Source organism: Neopelma chrysocephalum, unplaced genomic scaffold (assembly GCF_003984885.1).
Source record: "Neopelma chrysocephalum unplaced genomic scaffold, ASM398488v2 Primary Assembly neopelma1_59, whole genome shotgun sequence".
Taxonomy (NCBI): domain Eukaryota; kingdom Metazoa; phylum Chordata; class Aves; order Passeriformes; family Pipridae; genus Neopelma; species Neopelma chrysocephalum.
The window spans coordinates 16,692,946-16,705,358 of record NW_020897714.1 but is presented as its reverse complement, the minus strand read 5'-3'; the positions used below and the strand labels follow the sequence as shown (position 1 = coordinate 16,705,358).

Genomic DNA, 12,413 nt, shown 5'->3' with positions numbered 1-12,413 from the left:
AGTGGAGTAGAGTTAATGAGGAAGGTATAACTGAAGAAAAAGGACAATATATTCCTTTTGATACCCATATTTAGAATGCAGAAAATGCTACATACTGTATCTAGTAAAACAAGAATTCAAATTAAGCAATCCAAACTATTGGGAACTTTCACTATAATTTATTTTGGCTTTTTCATGGTATTAAAAAGGGCAGGTCATAAACCAGAAACAAATACATACTAAACACAATTTATGAATGCAAATCCGTCTGACGATTGTGTCTGCAACATATGGTACATAAAAAAGTTCGTTAGTGTTCATGAAACTCTTAGGTATGACAAACACAGAAAATTTCCTGGTTCTACTTTCAGAACTGAGAAGGAATCATATGCAGTAAGCATGATACAGCATCAGCAAGGACAACCATGTTCATGAATGAGTACCCTTCATCCTACAGGGTGAGGTAGGGTCTTATGGAAACAGTGATTACTATCTTATAAGATACATTCATAAGAACCCAAAATGACACTTCCATAGACACCCTTATTTCTGGCTTTTTTTTGAATGTTTGGTTTTTGCAACCTGAATTATCGTTCTTTTGCATCTTATTTCATGTAAAGTCAAGGATTCTCCATCTATACTGTGGTACTAGTAGTGTTCCACCATAATACTAACTTCATAAAGCATTTCTGTTACTATAAAATGCAGATCTCCAAAAGGATGGGATTTCATGGTGAGAGGTGCAACACAGTCATCCAGAAATGAGCATACCTACTTCAAATAGTCTAACATTTGAAAAACAGCATAAAATGGGTGGTGAACAAGTGGGCTGCTCTGGAATTGGAATAACAAACAGGAAGCTTGCAATTATTTGCCAGTCAAGAGCTGTAATCTTGAATGTTACCTGCCTGTTATCAGAGTAAGTTTCGTATGACAGGAGAAGTGAGTTAGAGGGGACTGAAATAATGGGGTACTATTTATTCTGAGCTGGTATTTTTTTTACCCAAGAATCAAGTTTATCTCCATGAAAAACTGTCACTCACCAACTCGGAAGCCCAGGCTCATAGCTGCAGACAATGGTCTGGATGCTATTAGCTTGTCTAATGATGAAAATTGGACCTACTCAAGAGACTGGATGAATTGCTTCTTAGGAAGGAGAACTTTCTGGTAACTTGCACCCTTTTAACACAGGGTTTCTATTTTTTGCAAGAAAAGAGTGATCAGTTCTCACACTGCAGTCAAATTTCAGTCACTGTAGCTGCATTCCCCCCAAAGTGCTTTTTCTGCACTTTCAGCTAGATTCTTTTTCATTACAAGTTCCATCTTGTCCCAGTACACTCCCGTAGGCTGTTTATCTGATGCCGTTTCTCACCATCTATATTACTTTATCTTCACAGTAGGGTGAAAAACAGAGAGGGAACAAATTTGTTAAGTACCTCAGATTACTTAGTGTCATATGATTTGAATAAACATGAAATACAGTTAACATATGTCATTTGTTCCTACCTGCATCGATGGCACAAGGGTAATGGTATCGGAAGGAGCAGCCTTTGTTGTAGCAGCCTAAGGTGGCTCCTGGTTCCTGGCAATGGGAACATTTCTGAAAAGGAAACCAAGAAATGGCAATGAAGATTGCAATCTGAATACCTGTATTTTCCTGGGAATCAACCACATTCCAGTAAAAGTTTTTTGACTAATCACAGTGTTAGACTCTATCTTTCCACACCATACAAATAAAGGCCTTTCAAATAGGTAACAATATAACCTCTTTCAAACTACAAACTTTTCAGTTGTTCTAACCATGTAAGAGATATGAAACGCTCAGCCATTCAGAAAGAACTTGAAACACTTCTCAAAGCTATTTTACTGGCCCACGTTTCAGTACCTGACAATGACATCAGTGTTAAAACTGGAGGAAAAAGAGCTTTTTTGGATCTGCAGCAGCTTTAAAATGAGAACTGGCATGACAAATAATGATTTATAAGACACCATTAGTGTAAAAGTGATTTGGTTACATCATTTTCATTATCAGTAGCAGTTGAAGAAGATCAAAGCCAAGTTGAACATTTTTTCACAGGTGATCAGAAAAGGTTTATCTGGAGCAGGAGAAGATGCCATGATGGGAAAGCACTTCATCATCACAGAAATGGCACATCTCCAAAAGAAGCACTTGCAGTGCTACAAGGATGCTCATACAATTATTGTCAAAGTAGCTCAGACTCATCTGATGACCACATTCAATTTTCATTAGTTAAATCCCATTAGCTCAACTAGTCAATGATGTATTTAACCATAATATCAGACAGATGGAAATGCAGCAGAATGAAAGCCATTTACTTCATCTTGAATGACTTAAGGAATGACCTAAGGAAGTAAGCCTAGAGTGCATCTCATTCAGACAGCAATTTTATTTCTTGAATGTACATAGTAACTGATTTTTGTTAACTAATCTAAGATTCTGATGAAAGCTGATTTCTGACAGGTTGACATTTTTCCTTTCTAAAAAGATACAGCCACATCTGGCAGAATTCACCAAATGCTAAGAGCCTGCTACTATTTAAAAATTAAAATGCAAATAAATTACTGGCAGAAAAAGAAAAGACAACCTACAATAACTTTTGAGTCATACTTAAGAAACATGGGAATTTTGTTTATTCTGGTGAACAATACCTCAAGGCCTCATATAACTGGTCCAGTTCACCTTCAGTTCAGGCTGTGAGAAGCTGCCTTCAGTCACTGACTGCACACAGTGAGCTGATGACACGATCTACAAACACTTTTCCTATTGGAAAAGCTGGTGTCAAAATACATGTGTTCTATTAAGGCTATCAGCAAGCTACACCTGTAGAGCACACGGAACAGATGTGCTCGACCCAGCAGTGCACCTGGCACCGGACAAAGCACGGGTTTCTCACCACACGGGGAGGCTCATCTGCCAAGGTGGCCACATCCACTAGATCACACTCCTTCACATCTCTGATCAGCATACATCTTGCAGTGGGGATCTGGAGAATAGATGTGGCCAAAGCTAACAGCCACAGCACAGTTCCTCACTCTGCATAGCAAACAGGGGTTTGATTACAGTATTTCCAAAACCACTGAGAATATCTGACAGGAATATCTTCCTAGTATTCTGTGCTATGCAGAGATGACTATAGTTTGTATTTAAATGACTGAGTGAAGATGAAAGCAAAACTAGCTCCAGCCATAAACCAGGTGGCCCTCTTCAAATCAAAGCAGATGTAACTAACAGAAAAGCTTGTGAGACGTCAGTTCTTGTGACATCTACAACTGCAGGCTTGAATAACGCCTTCTCTTTTCGGGTATGCCAAAGCATCCGGAGCCTGATCTTCAGGACTCCCTACTAAACTGTGTCTATCTTCTAAGCACTGAATGTGTATCATGACAAACTATTGCAGTATTTATGATGTAAGGGAAGTGTCCCAAAGGCCTAGAAAGAGACATGCAAGTAGCTTATTTTTGCCTGTCAGAACATGAATGTTAGTTTCCAAAGATAAAAAAAAAAAAAGTCTAAACCAATACTGAAATGCACATCAACACATACGGACTGCTAGCCAAACTGCAATGTAATTCACTCTCCCAAGGGAGTAAAAACAAGTCTCATCCATAGAGAATGTTTTTTCCTGGCTACAAAGTCAACTCTAGAAGGGTATTATGTACTGGCAATAGTCCAAGATTCACCTATGCCAAGTACTCATGAAGTGCAGCTTGAGGAGTTCTGAACCAGAGCTCTTTACCTGTACGCTTTATTCTTGCTTTTAGATATGGCTGACTGAGATTAATCATTCTAAGAGGACAGAACCCAAACGACTATTCTTTTTGAATGCAGATATGAATTTCTAGTTTTGTTCCTAAGAGGCATTCTGCCCTCCCCACTTTATCTCATCTTTTAAGTACCATCACACTGTTGCAACAGAAGGTCATTCTTCCCCAGAACACTGTGTCCTGTACAGAGCAGTCAATAAGAGCATAGGAACTACAGCAGCAGAGATTAAACTGCAGCTGTATAAAATATTTCTTAACACTAAAAAGGCATGTCTTAAAGAGTGCATTGTGTGACACAACTGAAAACAAGACCCCTAGCAAAATTTTTTATACTTTTCCAAAAGTTAATTTATTCTTTGAACTTATTCTTTGCTGCATCTAGCATGGTTCATGTTGCTGTTCTGAAACTTACAGCAAAAGCATGACAGGCATTTTGCCGAATTTTCAATACAGAATGGGTACGGAATGCTTTCAAATTGGTTGTAGTTAGGAGTGATTAGACAGTGAAAGTGGGTAGGTAAGATGCCAGGGCATGAGCACCAAGCCTTCATTTCCCCTTTTTTCAGTCTGGCAGACCAATTGAGATTTTTACCAAGGTTACCTGCAGCTACACACCCACAATAGCAATTCCCCAGAGGACTACTATGCCACTGACGGCTCAAGGCAGAGATCATCTGCTGCTGCTGGCTCCCCTGCTGCTGAACAAGTCTCCATTCTGGCAGATGCTTCTGCTTTTCACAAGCCACTGACAGTCTAATGGCCCCATTTCTTCTACCTCCCGGGACCCTCGACCATCTGCTGCTTTCCGGGGAAGCTGAGGGAACCACATACACAATAACTACTCTTTTCTTTTGAGTTGTTCCTTCTTGACACACCACAGAGTGACTGCACAAAGCAGACACACTACAAAGCTGCATGGTTCTAAAACATCTTATGAGTCTATCCGCTAATCTTTGAAAGACACTATCATCATGTAATGCCACATGGTTTCCAAATATACCCAGGTGTTTCCATAAAGACAGAATAAAGTGCTTAAAAAATTCTGGATGGTCTCAGTCTTCTTTTATAAGACATTGCTGCTGTGCTTTAAAAGGTAAAAAGATGCATAGTTCCTACTTGTACTTTCTGTGGTTTTGGTTAGAACCCTTATCTTATGAATTTATGCACACTACAACTAGTAAACATTCTAAAACCAAAATAAAACCACAGAACTTCATACAGGAAATGTGTGAATTGGGCATAATGACCACTAATCGTTCTCTTTGGTCCATGAGCATATTTTCACCCGAACTCCACCATCCAACAGCCATTTGCCAGCAGATGGTAGCAGCCTGCTTGTCACTTGTAAAGGAATTATAGCATTCTTAGCCAGGGAAACAGCACTCAGGCTCTCAAGGGAAGAGAAATTCCTTTTGCTCAGTAAGCAGCCTGCTTAACCTCCCCTGCTTGAAAGAGCTGAAGGCTGGTACTTGGAGTGTGCTCCCAACGGGAGGTGCCAATGGATAGTAATCATTGCCAGGCATCTAATCAACTCCTGGCTTAAATTAAAAAAGAAAAAAAAAAGAAGGAAAAAAGAGACCACACAGTGAAGATTGATTCAGAGGTCCTATCTCCACAATTCATCTCTGGCCACAAGGCACATATATCTCACTTAGAATAGGCTGGAGAGACTGAAAAGTGCCATTTAGAAAAGACACTCCATCCCTTGAACTAAATTATCAATAGTATTAGAGCCAGATACATTGTCTCTACCTCTCCACGCTATTAGCAGCCCATTTCTTCTTTGCTACAGCTCATCATTCTCTGTCTACCAAAATAAAGTAACACCCAACCTGGAAGTGTGAAGAGCTGGGGGACAGCTACCACAGCAGCAGCAGAGTGGCTCTGATTCATTTAAAATGCTCCACCATCTACCAGCTATATTTCTTTTGCTTTAAGGTTGGCTTTTCCCCCCTTGAAAATTGTATTCTTTCACTACTAAAAAGAGTAGACTCAAAATTCTGATACCATGCTGCTGTACATATATAAATAGGAGTCTGTTTTTTGAGTACATTTTTTTGCTTTCCTCAGATTTGTTCCCAACTCCACACAGGTGTTAAAACAAACGCCCTGAGCTACCTACCTACCAGCCTATCTTCTTCCTCCCAGCCAAGCACAAGTCTTAGGCTTGTGAAAGAAGTGCCCCAAGCTGCTCAACTAAAACACTCACCTCCTCGCTTTGGCTCTGCACTGACAGGGATAATACTGGAGTACTGGTATCCTGCTGGTGGGAGGATGGGAGCCGCCAGACAAGCCCTTCCAACATATTCTGGGCAGCCACAGGAACAGCTGCCTAGAAGCAGAAATTAATTGCTTCTGCCTAACACTAATATAAGGTGTTTTCAGACAACTCCTCCACTATCTTTCTTGCTGAACAATTAGCAAGCCAGTTTAAGCAAGGACATTCACGACAGATGCAACTGTATCATATTTTCTGCTGTCTATAATCCAAAGAGCCTTTTCTTGTTGATGGGTTTCTTCTTTTACTTTGCTCACCTGTGCCCCACACCCAGACCTCACTCTGACCTCCTCTCTTCCAATGACCAGTTTTTCCTTTGCTCTTTGTTTTCTTTTTCCTTTCCTTTGTTTTCCTTTTCCTTTGCTTTGTTTTCCAGGCATCTCCTTGTTTTTTCCCCTTCTTGCATACCAGTGTCAACAGTGCATAAGTGGAATAAAATGGAAAGCAACAACTAACGGTTACTAACAAAGAAAGGCAAGCAAAAAATAAAATATATGTGGCATTAATTAATATAGGTACAAGTCTTTGCTTTACATGTTATATGCATTTTTCATACTCTCTCCTTCGTCTGTTTAAATGGTAAGCTTTTAGGAAAATAATTGCTTCTGTATAATTGCACTGCACAAATGCAGATGTAAGATAATGAGGATTTCAGAGTCAGCTGCAATATTAGGAAGGAGGGCCTTCTGACTATTTCTGATTAAACAGTTGGCAGGCTCGGCAGAGGCTTGGATTTAATATTCAGGCGAAAGGGCAACAGAAGCAGCAGGCAGCCGCATTCTCTTTCCTGGAAAGTGGGATGCAGAGAGAGAACTTACTCCAACAAGCTACAAGAAAAGCTAAAAAAATATTTATACTGCTTGCTACGGGAGAAAGGAATAAGTGATTTTGGAACACTGCTGCAAAAAGGGACTGAGATGAATAAAGCAGGGGAGGCAGATATTTTTAGGAAACAGGAGAGGAAAAGAGCACTTTCACTCTGATGTGCAGATTCTGGTTAATGAAAAAATTTGCTTATGTGAGTGGGGCTATAGATAACAATTAGTACTGAAGGATACAGAATTATTAGTTTCCATTTCCTGACAAACAATTTTAAGTTATCAAAAAAACAGGCAGAGAATATCAGTAAAAGGAACCCCACAATTAAAAAGGTAAAAACCTTTAAACTGGCATTATAAAAAGGTATCTCCTCCCAAAGACGATATACTCCTGAAGCAAGCAAATCAAGTAAATAATAAAACTAGTCTTGAAGTAAAATTGGGCAGCTATCTTCAAGTCAAGAAACAAAGGACAAATTTAGATTCCAAGATTTCAGCAAACAGATAAATCAATGATCTGGAAGATGCCATACTAATAAAGTTGCATTAGGGAAACACAGTAAAAAGTCAGAACTGCAGTGCTGCACAGGCTGCTCAAGCACAAAGAGAAGCTGCAGCTCAAAATGGATGGCATGGAAAAAAAAACACAACAAGAAATTTAAGAGCTGGAAAATGTCTTAAAAATGGAAAATCCTATTCAATACATACAAAACTCATTAAACTACCACAGAAGCACTTGAAATTAAGAACAGAGCATTTTATTTCCCTCAACTAGAAGGAAAAATAGAAAGTAACAAGAACAGAAATGTTTCGTTTTAACAAGGAATGGTTTGCGAGTAATAATTGTAAGGTCCTATGCAGACACTTAATCTATTCAACTGCACTTAAAAAGACTCTTGAAAGGAGGGGTGAACAATAAGGTGTGAAAACTTGTGAAGGTTGTAAAATTGTCCAGGGTAGTCAGATCTCAAACTAATAGTAAAAAGCTGCAAAACCATCTCACAATCTGGATAACTGTACAACAGAATGGAGATGAAAATTAATGTTGTTAAGTGCAAAGTGATTTATGTGGTGAAAATATTTTCACCTATATATACACATGATGACAGACTATAAATTAGCTTTTACTATTCATAGCAAGGTATTAGTAGTCATCCTGGACAGAAATATCATGCAATCCCTGTAACCACAAAACAAAGAAAGACAGCCAGAATATAAGCAGAATATAATAAAAAAAAGAAATCCATAATGAAACCAAAATCTTCATTATGTCTACCTGTTACTCTTGTAGTATCCTGACATCTTAATGTTGTGCATGGTTCTGATTATTCTACTAATAAAAGAACACAAGTGATTAGAAAAAAATGAACAGACAGACCAGAGAGATAACTAGGAACATAAAGAGCTTCCATTTGAAAAAAGTCTAAGTATTTTGGAAAAGAGGTAACTGAAAGGCAATTGAGACCTACAAAATCAAATACGATGTGCATAAGGGAATGATTCTTAGCCATTTCCAAGAAGGAAGAGCAGGTTTAAATGTAAAATAAATATGCTTTTTTCACTCATCTAGTAATTGAACTATAAAAGTCACTGCCCAAGAATACTGCACTGGCAAAAAGATAAGCAAGTTCAAAAACAAGTTCATCAAGGATAGGGATACCTCTGCCTGGTAAACACAGGGATATTAAAGCAACGACTCTAAAGCTGTGATTGCCGAAAGGAGGGAGAAAATATGCATTATCATGCTGCACATGCCTGGTTTACTACAAATCTCCGAATATATGTAGTGGTGAAGAGGTGGCCATCGCTGGAGGCAGGACACCACAACAAAACATACTTTGGCACCTGTCTGGAATGGTAGTTTTTCTGAAGACTACAAGATATGATTGTAAAATTCCACAATGAACAACAGAAAACCTCTGATTATTAAAAAGAATGCAAGCACACAAAAATTACTGTTAAGTTACAAGTTTTTAAGACTTCAGTCTTACCTCCATAACATGAAGGTTGAGCTAAATTGTAACACTATATAAAAGGGCTGAAATTCAATCTAAGTGATAAATTCATGTTCAGTACTCCTTACAAGCCTGTTTTGTTCACTTGGTAGAGTGATCAAAGGCTCAAATGTGCATGAACATATGAGACTGGTGAAAAGCTGAGTAAGACTCAAAGGGGGATGAACCCTCCCTGCCTCTCAAACAATGGAAGGAGAAAAAACCCTAATGAAATAAAGGCCGAGTGTAACTGAACCAAAATTGATATTAGATCCTTCAAGACTAAACTGATGGTTAACTAAAACAGATTTACCAAAATTAACAAAACCAGTAATTTTAAATGGTGCTGAAAAAGCATGTTTAATTTCAATTAAGCAGGCTAAGTACACACCTATGTAGCCATTTCAAATTTTAAAAAATATTAAAATAATACATAGACTACCAAGTCCAAGAAGCCAAGAAATTTGTAAATCTTATTTCCTTTGATGACAAACAGCTACCCTGAATGAGAGAAACATTTCAGAAAAGCACTTTTAAGTATAGGGATTTGAGTTTGTTAAAGTATGCAAGTCTAGCAGAAAAAATTATGCAGTTTATGTTATCTTGACTATTCATTTGGGGAATTAAACATGCAACAATAAGTGCAATTTAGTTACAAAAAGGTCTGAAAGACAGACAAGCAGACTTAAAAGAGGAATAAGAAATTCAAATTTTCAAGCAGTGATTATGTGATAAGGACTCACAGAGTTGAGGGAACAGCATAGTAAGCAAGAGAGAACATTTACTGCAGTTGGATTTTCTGGCAGCACAAGATTTCTTTCCTGGCCATCTTGGATACTGATTACAGGAAATACCCAAAGATGCAGTGAATTTCTATTTAGTGCAAGGCCTACCAAGTACACTATAAAACAACAGCACACAGTTACTTTAAAACAAGGCAACATCCTCACCGTAAGGGAAGAGGTTCTGGATAAATTAAGTAATTACCAGAAGCCCTCCCTCTCCCCACCCCGTAAAGCAATAGCTTTGAATATCAATGTCTGGAATGCCACAAAAATGGAAAAAACCTGACGTAAACAAGAAAATGCAATAAACTCAAAGAATTTGTTTTTAAGAGGCAAAACTGCATGACAGAACCACTTTTTCTCTAATCAAAGAAAAAAGAGATGATGCTTCGTATTTACTAAAAGGTTCAAATGAAAAAAAAAAGGACTGGCTTGTTAAGGACATAATAATCACTGTGTTATTACGAGCAGTGGATTCAACAGAAATGAAATCTTTATAAAGGCTTAAAAATAAGGAAATGCTTTGATCAAAACAAACTGTAAATGGAAAAATATTTTGACAAGATATTACATATTGACACAACCTGACAGGAGAAAGGGTACAGCACAAATCCACCCCTGCCAATGACTCAGAGACTTGTAACACTGGACAGAAATACATCATTTTCATTACCTGTAATAATCTGTGCAAGCCCTCACATGAACAGAGCCCCACTGAGCAAGACACTTTGGAAACACAGAACAAAGCGTTGGTGGATGCAAAGGGATGAAACAGGAATGATGAGACTGAGCCAGCAACATTGGGCAGAGTCCATCACAGCAGCAGGCTAAGCATATCCAATTATTCAGCACAAATCCCAGACAAGAAGGGTTTTGAAGAAATGCGTGAAGAAAAACAAACGTAAATGTGCAGGGGTTTGAGAGTGAAGCACTTCGCTTGGGAAATTATAAAATTAGCCAGGGTGCACTGATTGGAAGAGGATCTTTAGTTCTTGAAACTGAAGGAAGAAAAAGCAGTAGGATAAAGGCAGATAAAATAATGACAAGTAACTTCTATTTGAGGCATAAGAAAAGAGAAGGTTGGCAGATGAATGTGAAAGAAGCAGGTATGTGAAAATGACAGTTTAGCTCATCGTACTGGAAAATAAACAACTTGTCTCTCTAGAAAAAGGGTAGCAAACAAAAATACTATTCAATACCACTAGAGAAAGAGCAAGAAGACGACAGCGCCTCCAGAAAACCGCTGAAGCAGTAGTTGGCAGCAGAGCTATAATAAGAAGTAACAAAGTGTACACCAGTATTCCTGAGGTCACTGGTGGCTGTTGCTACCACTGAGGAAAAGCAGCCAAAAATAAGCAACAACAGCAGGTGAATGAATCCAAGAGAAGAGGTAAAGGCAATGCTTGTGGAAGGAGAAATTCCTGTGAGTCTTTTTAGTGATAAACTATCAAGTCACATATCAGTGTTTTAAAAAGAACAACAAACAAGTTCATGAACCACAGCAATAAATAATCAATCACAATAGAGGAAAACTAGAGAAATTATTAAAACATATTGATGAAATGTCCTCAGATATAGAGGTGCTCTATGTAAAATAATGTCTGCTGGCCAAAAATCTGAATGGGTTTAGACAAGAATATGTTCCTTCACTATTCAATAATCATCAGGGAAAAAACCTACAAACCATAATGATATATGTGCTACTTAAACTGCCCATTGCAATAATAGGTAGTTTTCATAAATTGTAAACTGAATTTATTCAAGAATATGTAGGATTTGTAGGCTTGCCAGACACACAGCACAGGAAAACATTGTATGAGCTAGCAGCACTTTAGAAGAGGCAGAAAATATAAATAGCAGCAGTCCAAGACTGGATGGCATTCCAGCTGGATACTACAAAGCAGCTGAGGTAGTCAGTAGTCTCCTTAAAGGACAGATATAATGTGGTTCTCCTAAGGGTAGAACTTCCTCCAGCTAAGGATTAGATGTGGTTCTCCCCAGATCTGAAGGGAAAGAGGACTAATGAAGATCTTCTGGGCTCAGAACACTGCTGAATCACGGTAAAGGCAAAAACATTATCCATTTGCAAGCCACCCCTTCACTTTTATAAATCTAGATCAATCTATACTAAGAAAAAAGAACTAGGATGAGCCATAGGTTGCTAGAAATAAGTCACTGTGAAAGATCAAAGAGAAATTTCAATCTTTTTTTCACCTGAGGCAGAAATAGAAGGATATAGGCATTTTTGTTTTGTTTTTCTTTTACTCTACATAAACACACACTCTTTGCACTCCTTATTCCTTCATCTTCTAGAGGCTCTAGCCCAAAAGCAGAAGTGGAAGTCAGCACTAAAGTCTTCTTTGTTAGACAACTTCAGAACAGACAATTCTTCTTTTGGCATTATCCTTGAAGCTATTTGTCCAGGAAACTGAATTTATTGGTAACTATTCACAACTCCTGTTCCCCAGGAAAGGGGAAAGTTTCTGCCTCTGAAAGTTTCTGCTTAGAAGAACAGTACCATGTGGCATCACTACAGAATCCTTACGTTCCCCAGTGATAACATATGACACTTGAAGGGAGGAATAGTTAAAGTATAGGAGTTAAGACTGCATTAAAACCCTGTAAAAGAGTTTTATGTACCTATAATGTGAGTATTGGATTTTTCTAATCTAAATGATTTCCTAAAATGAACATTAAAAAATAAAATAATGTTGGTTTTCTGGAAAGCACCAGTTATGAATTGTGTCAACCTTGAAATTTTAGTGATTCAATT

General features: G+C 38.1%; 1 protein-coding gene across 7 annotated transcripts in view; it reads right to left on the bottom strand.

Moving 5' to 3' along the window:
* Positions 1–12,413, bottom strand: part of TCF20 (transcription factor 20) — a 130,609-nt gene that overhangs the window by 13,932 nt on the left and 104,264 nt on the right. For all 7 annotated transcript variants that reach the window (XR_003533685.1, XM_027680092.1, XM_027680095.1 and 4 more), the window contains one exon: positions 1,486–1,579. Coding sequence is in view for 6 of the 7 variants with exons in the window: in XM_027680092.1 (XP_027535893.1) it covers positions 1,486–1,579 (94 nt within the window). In the remaining variant the exon portion in view is untranslated. The remainder of the gene's footprint in view (positions 1–1,485; positions 1,580–12,413) is intronic.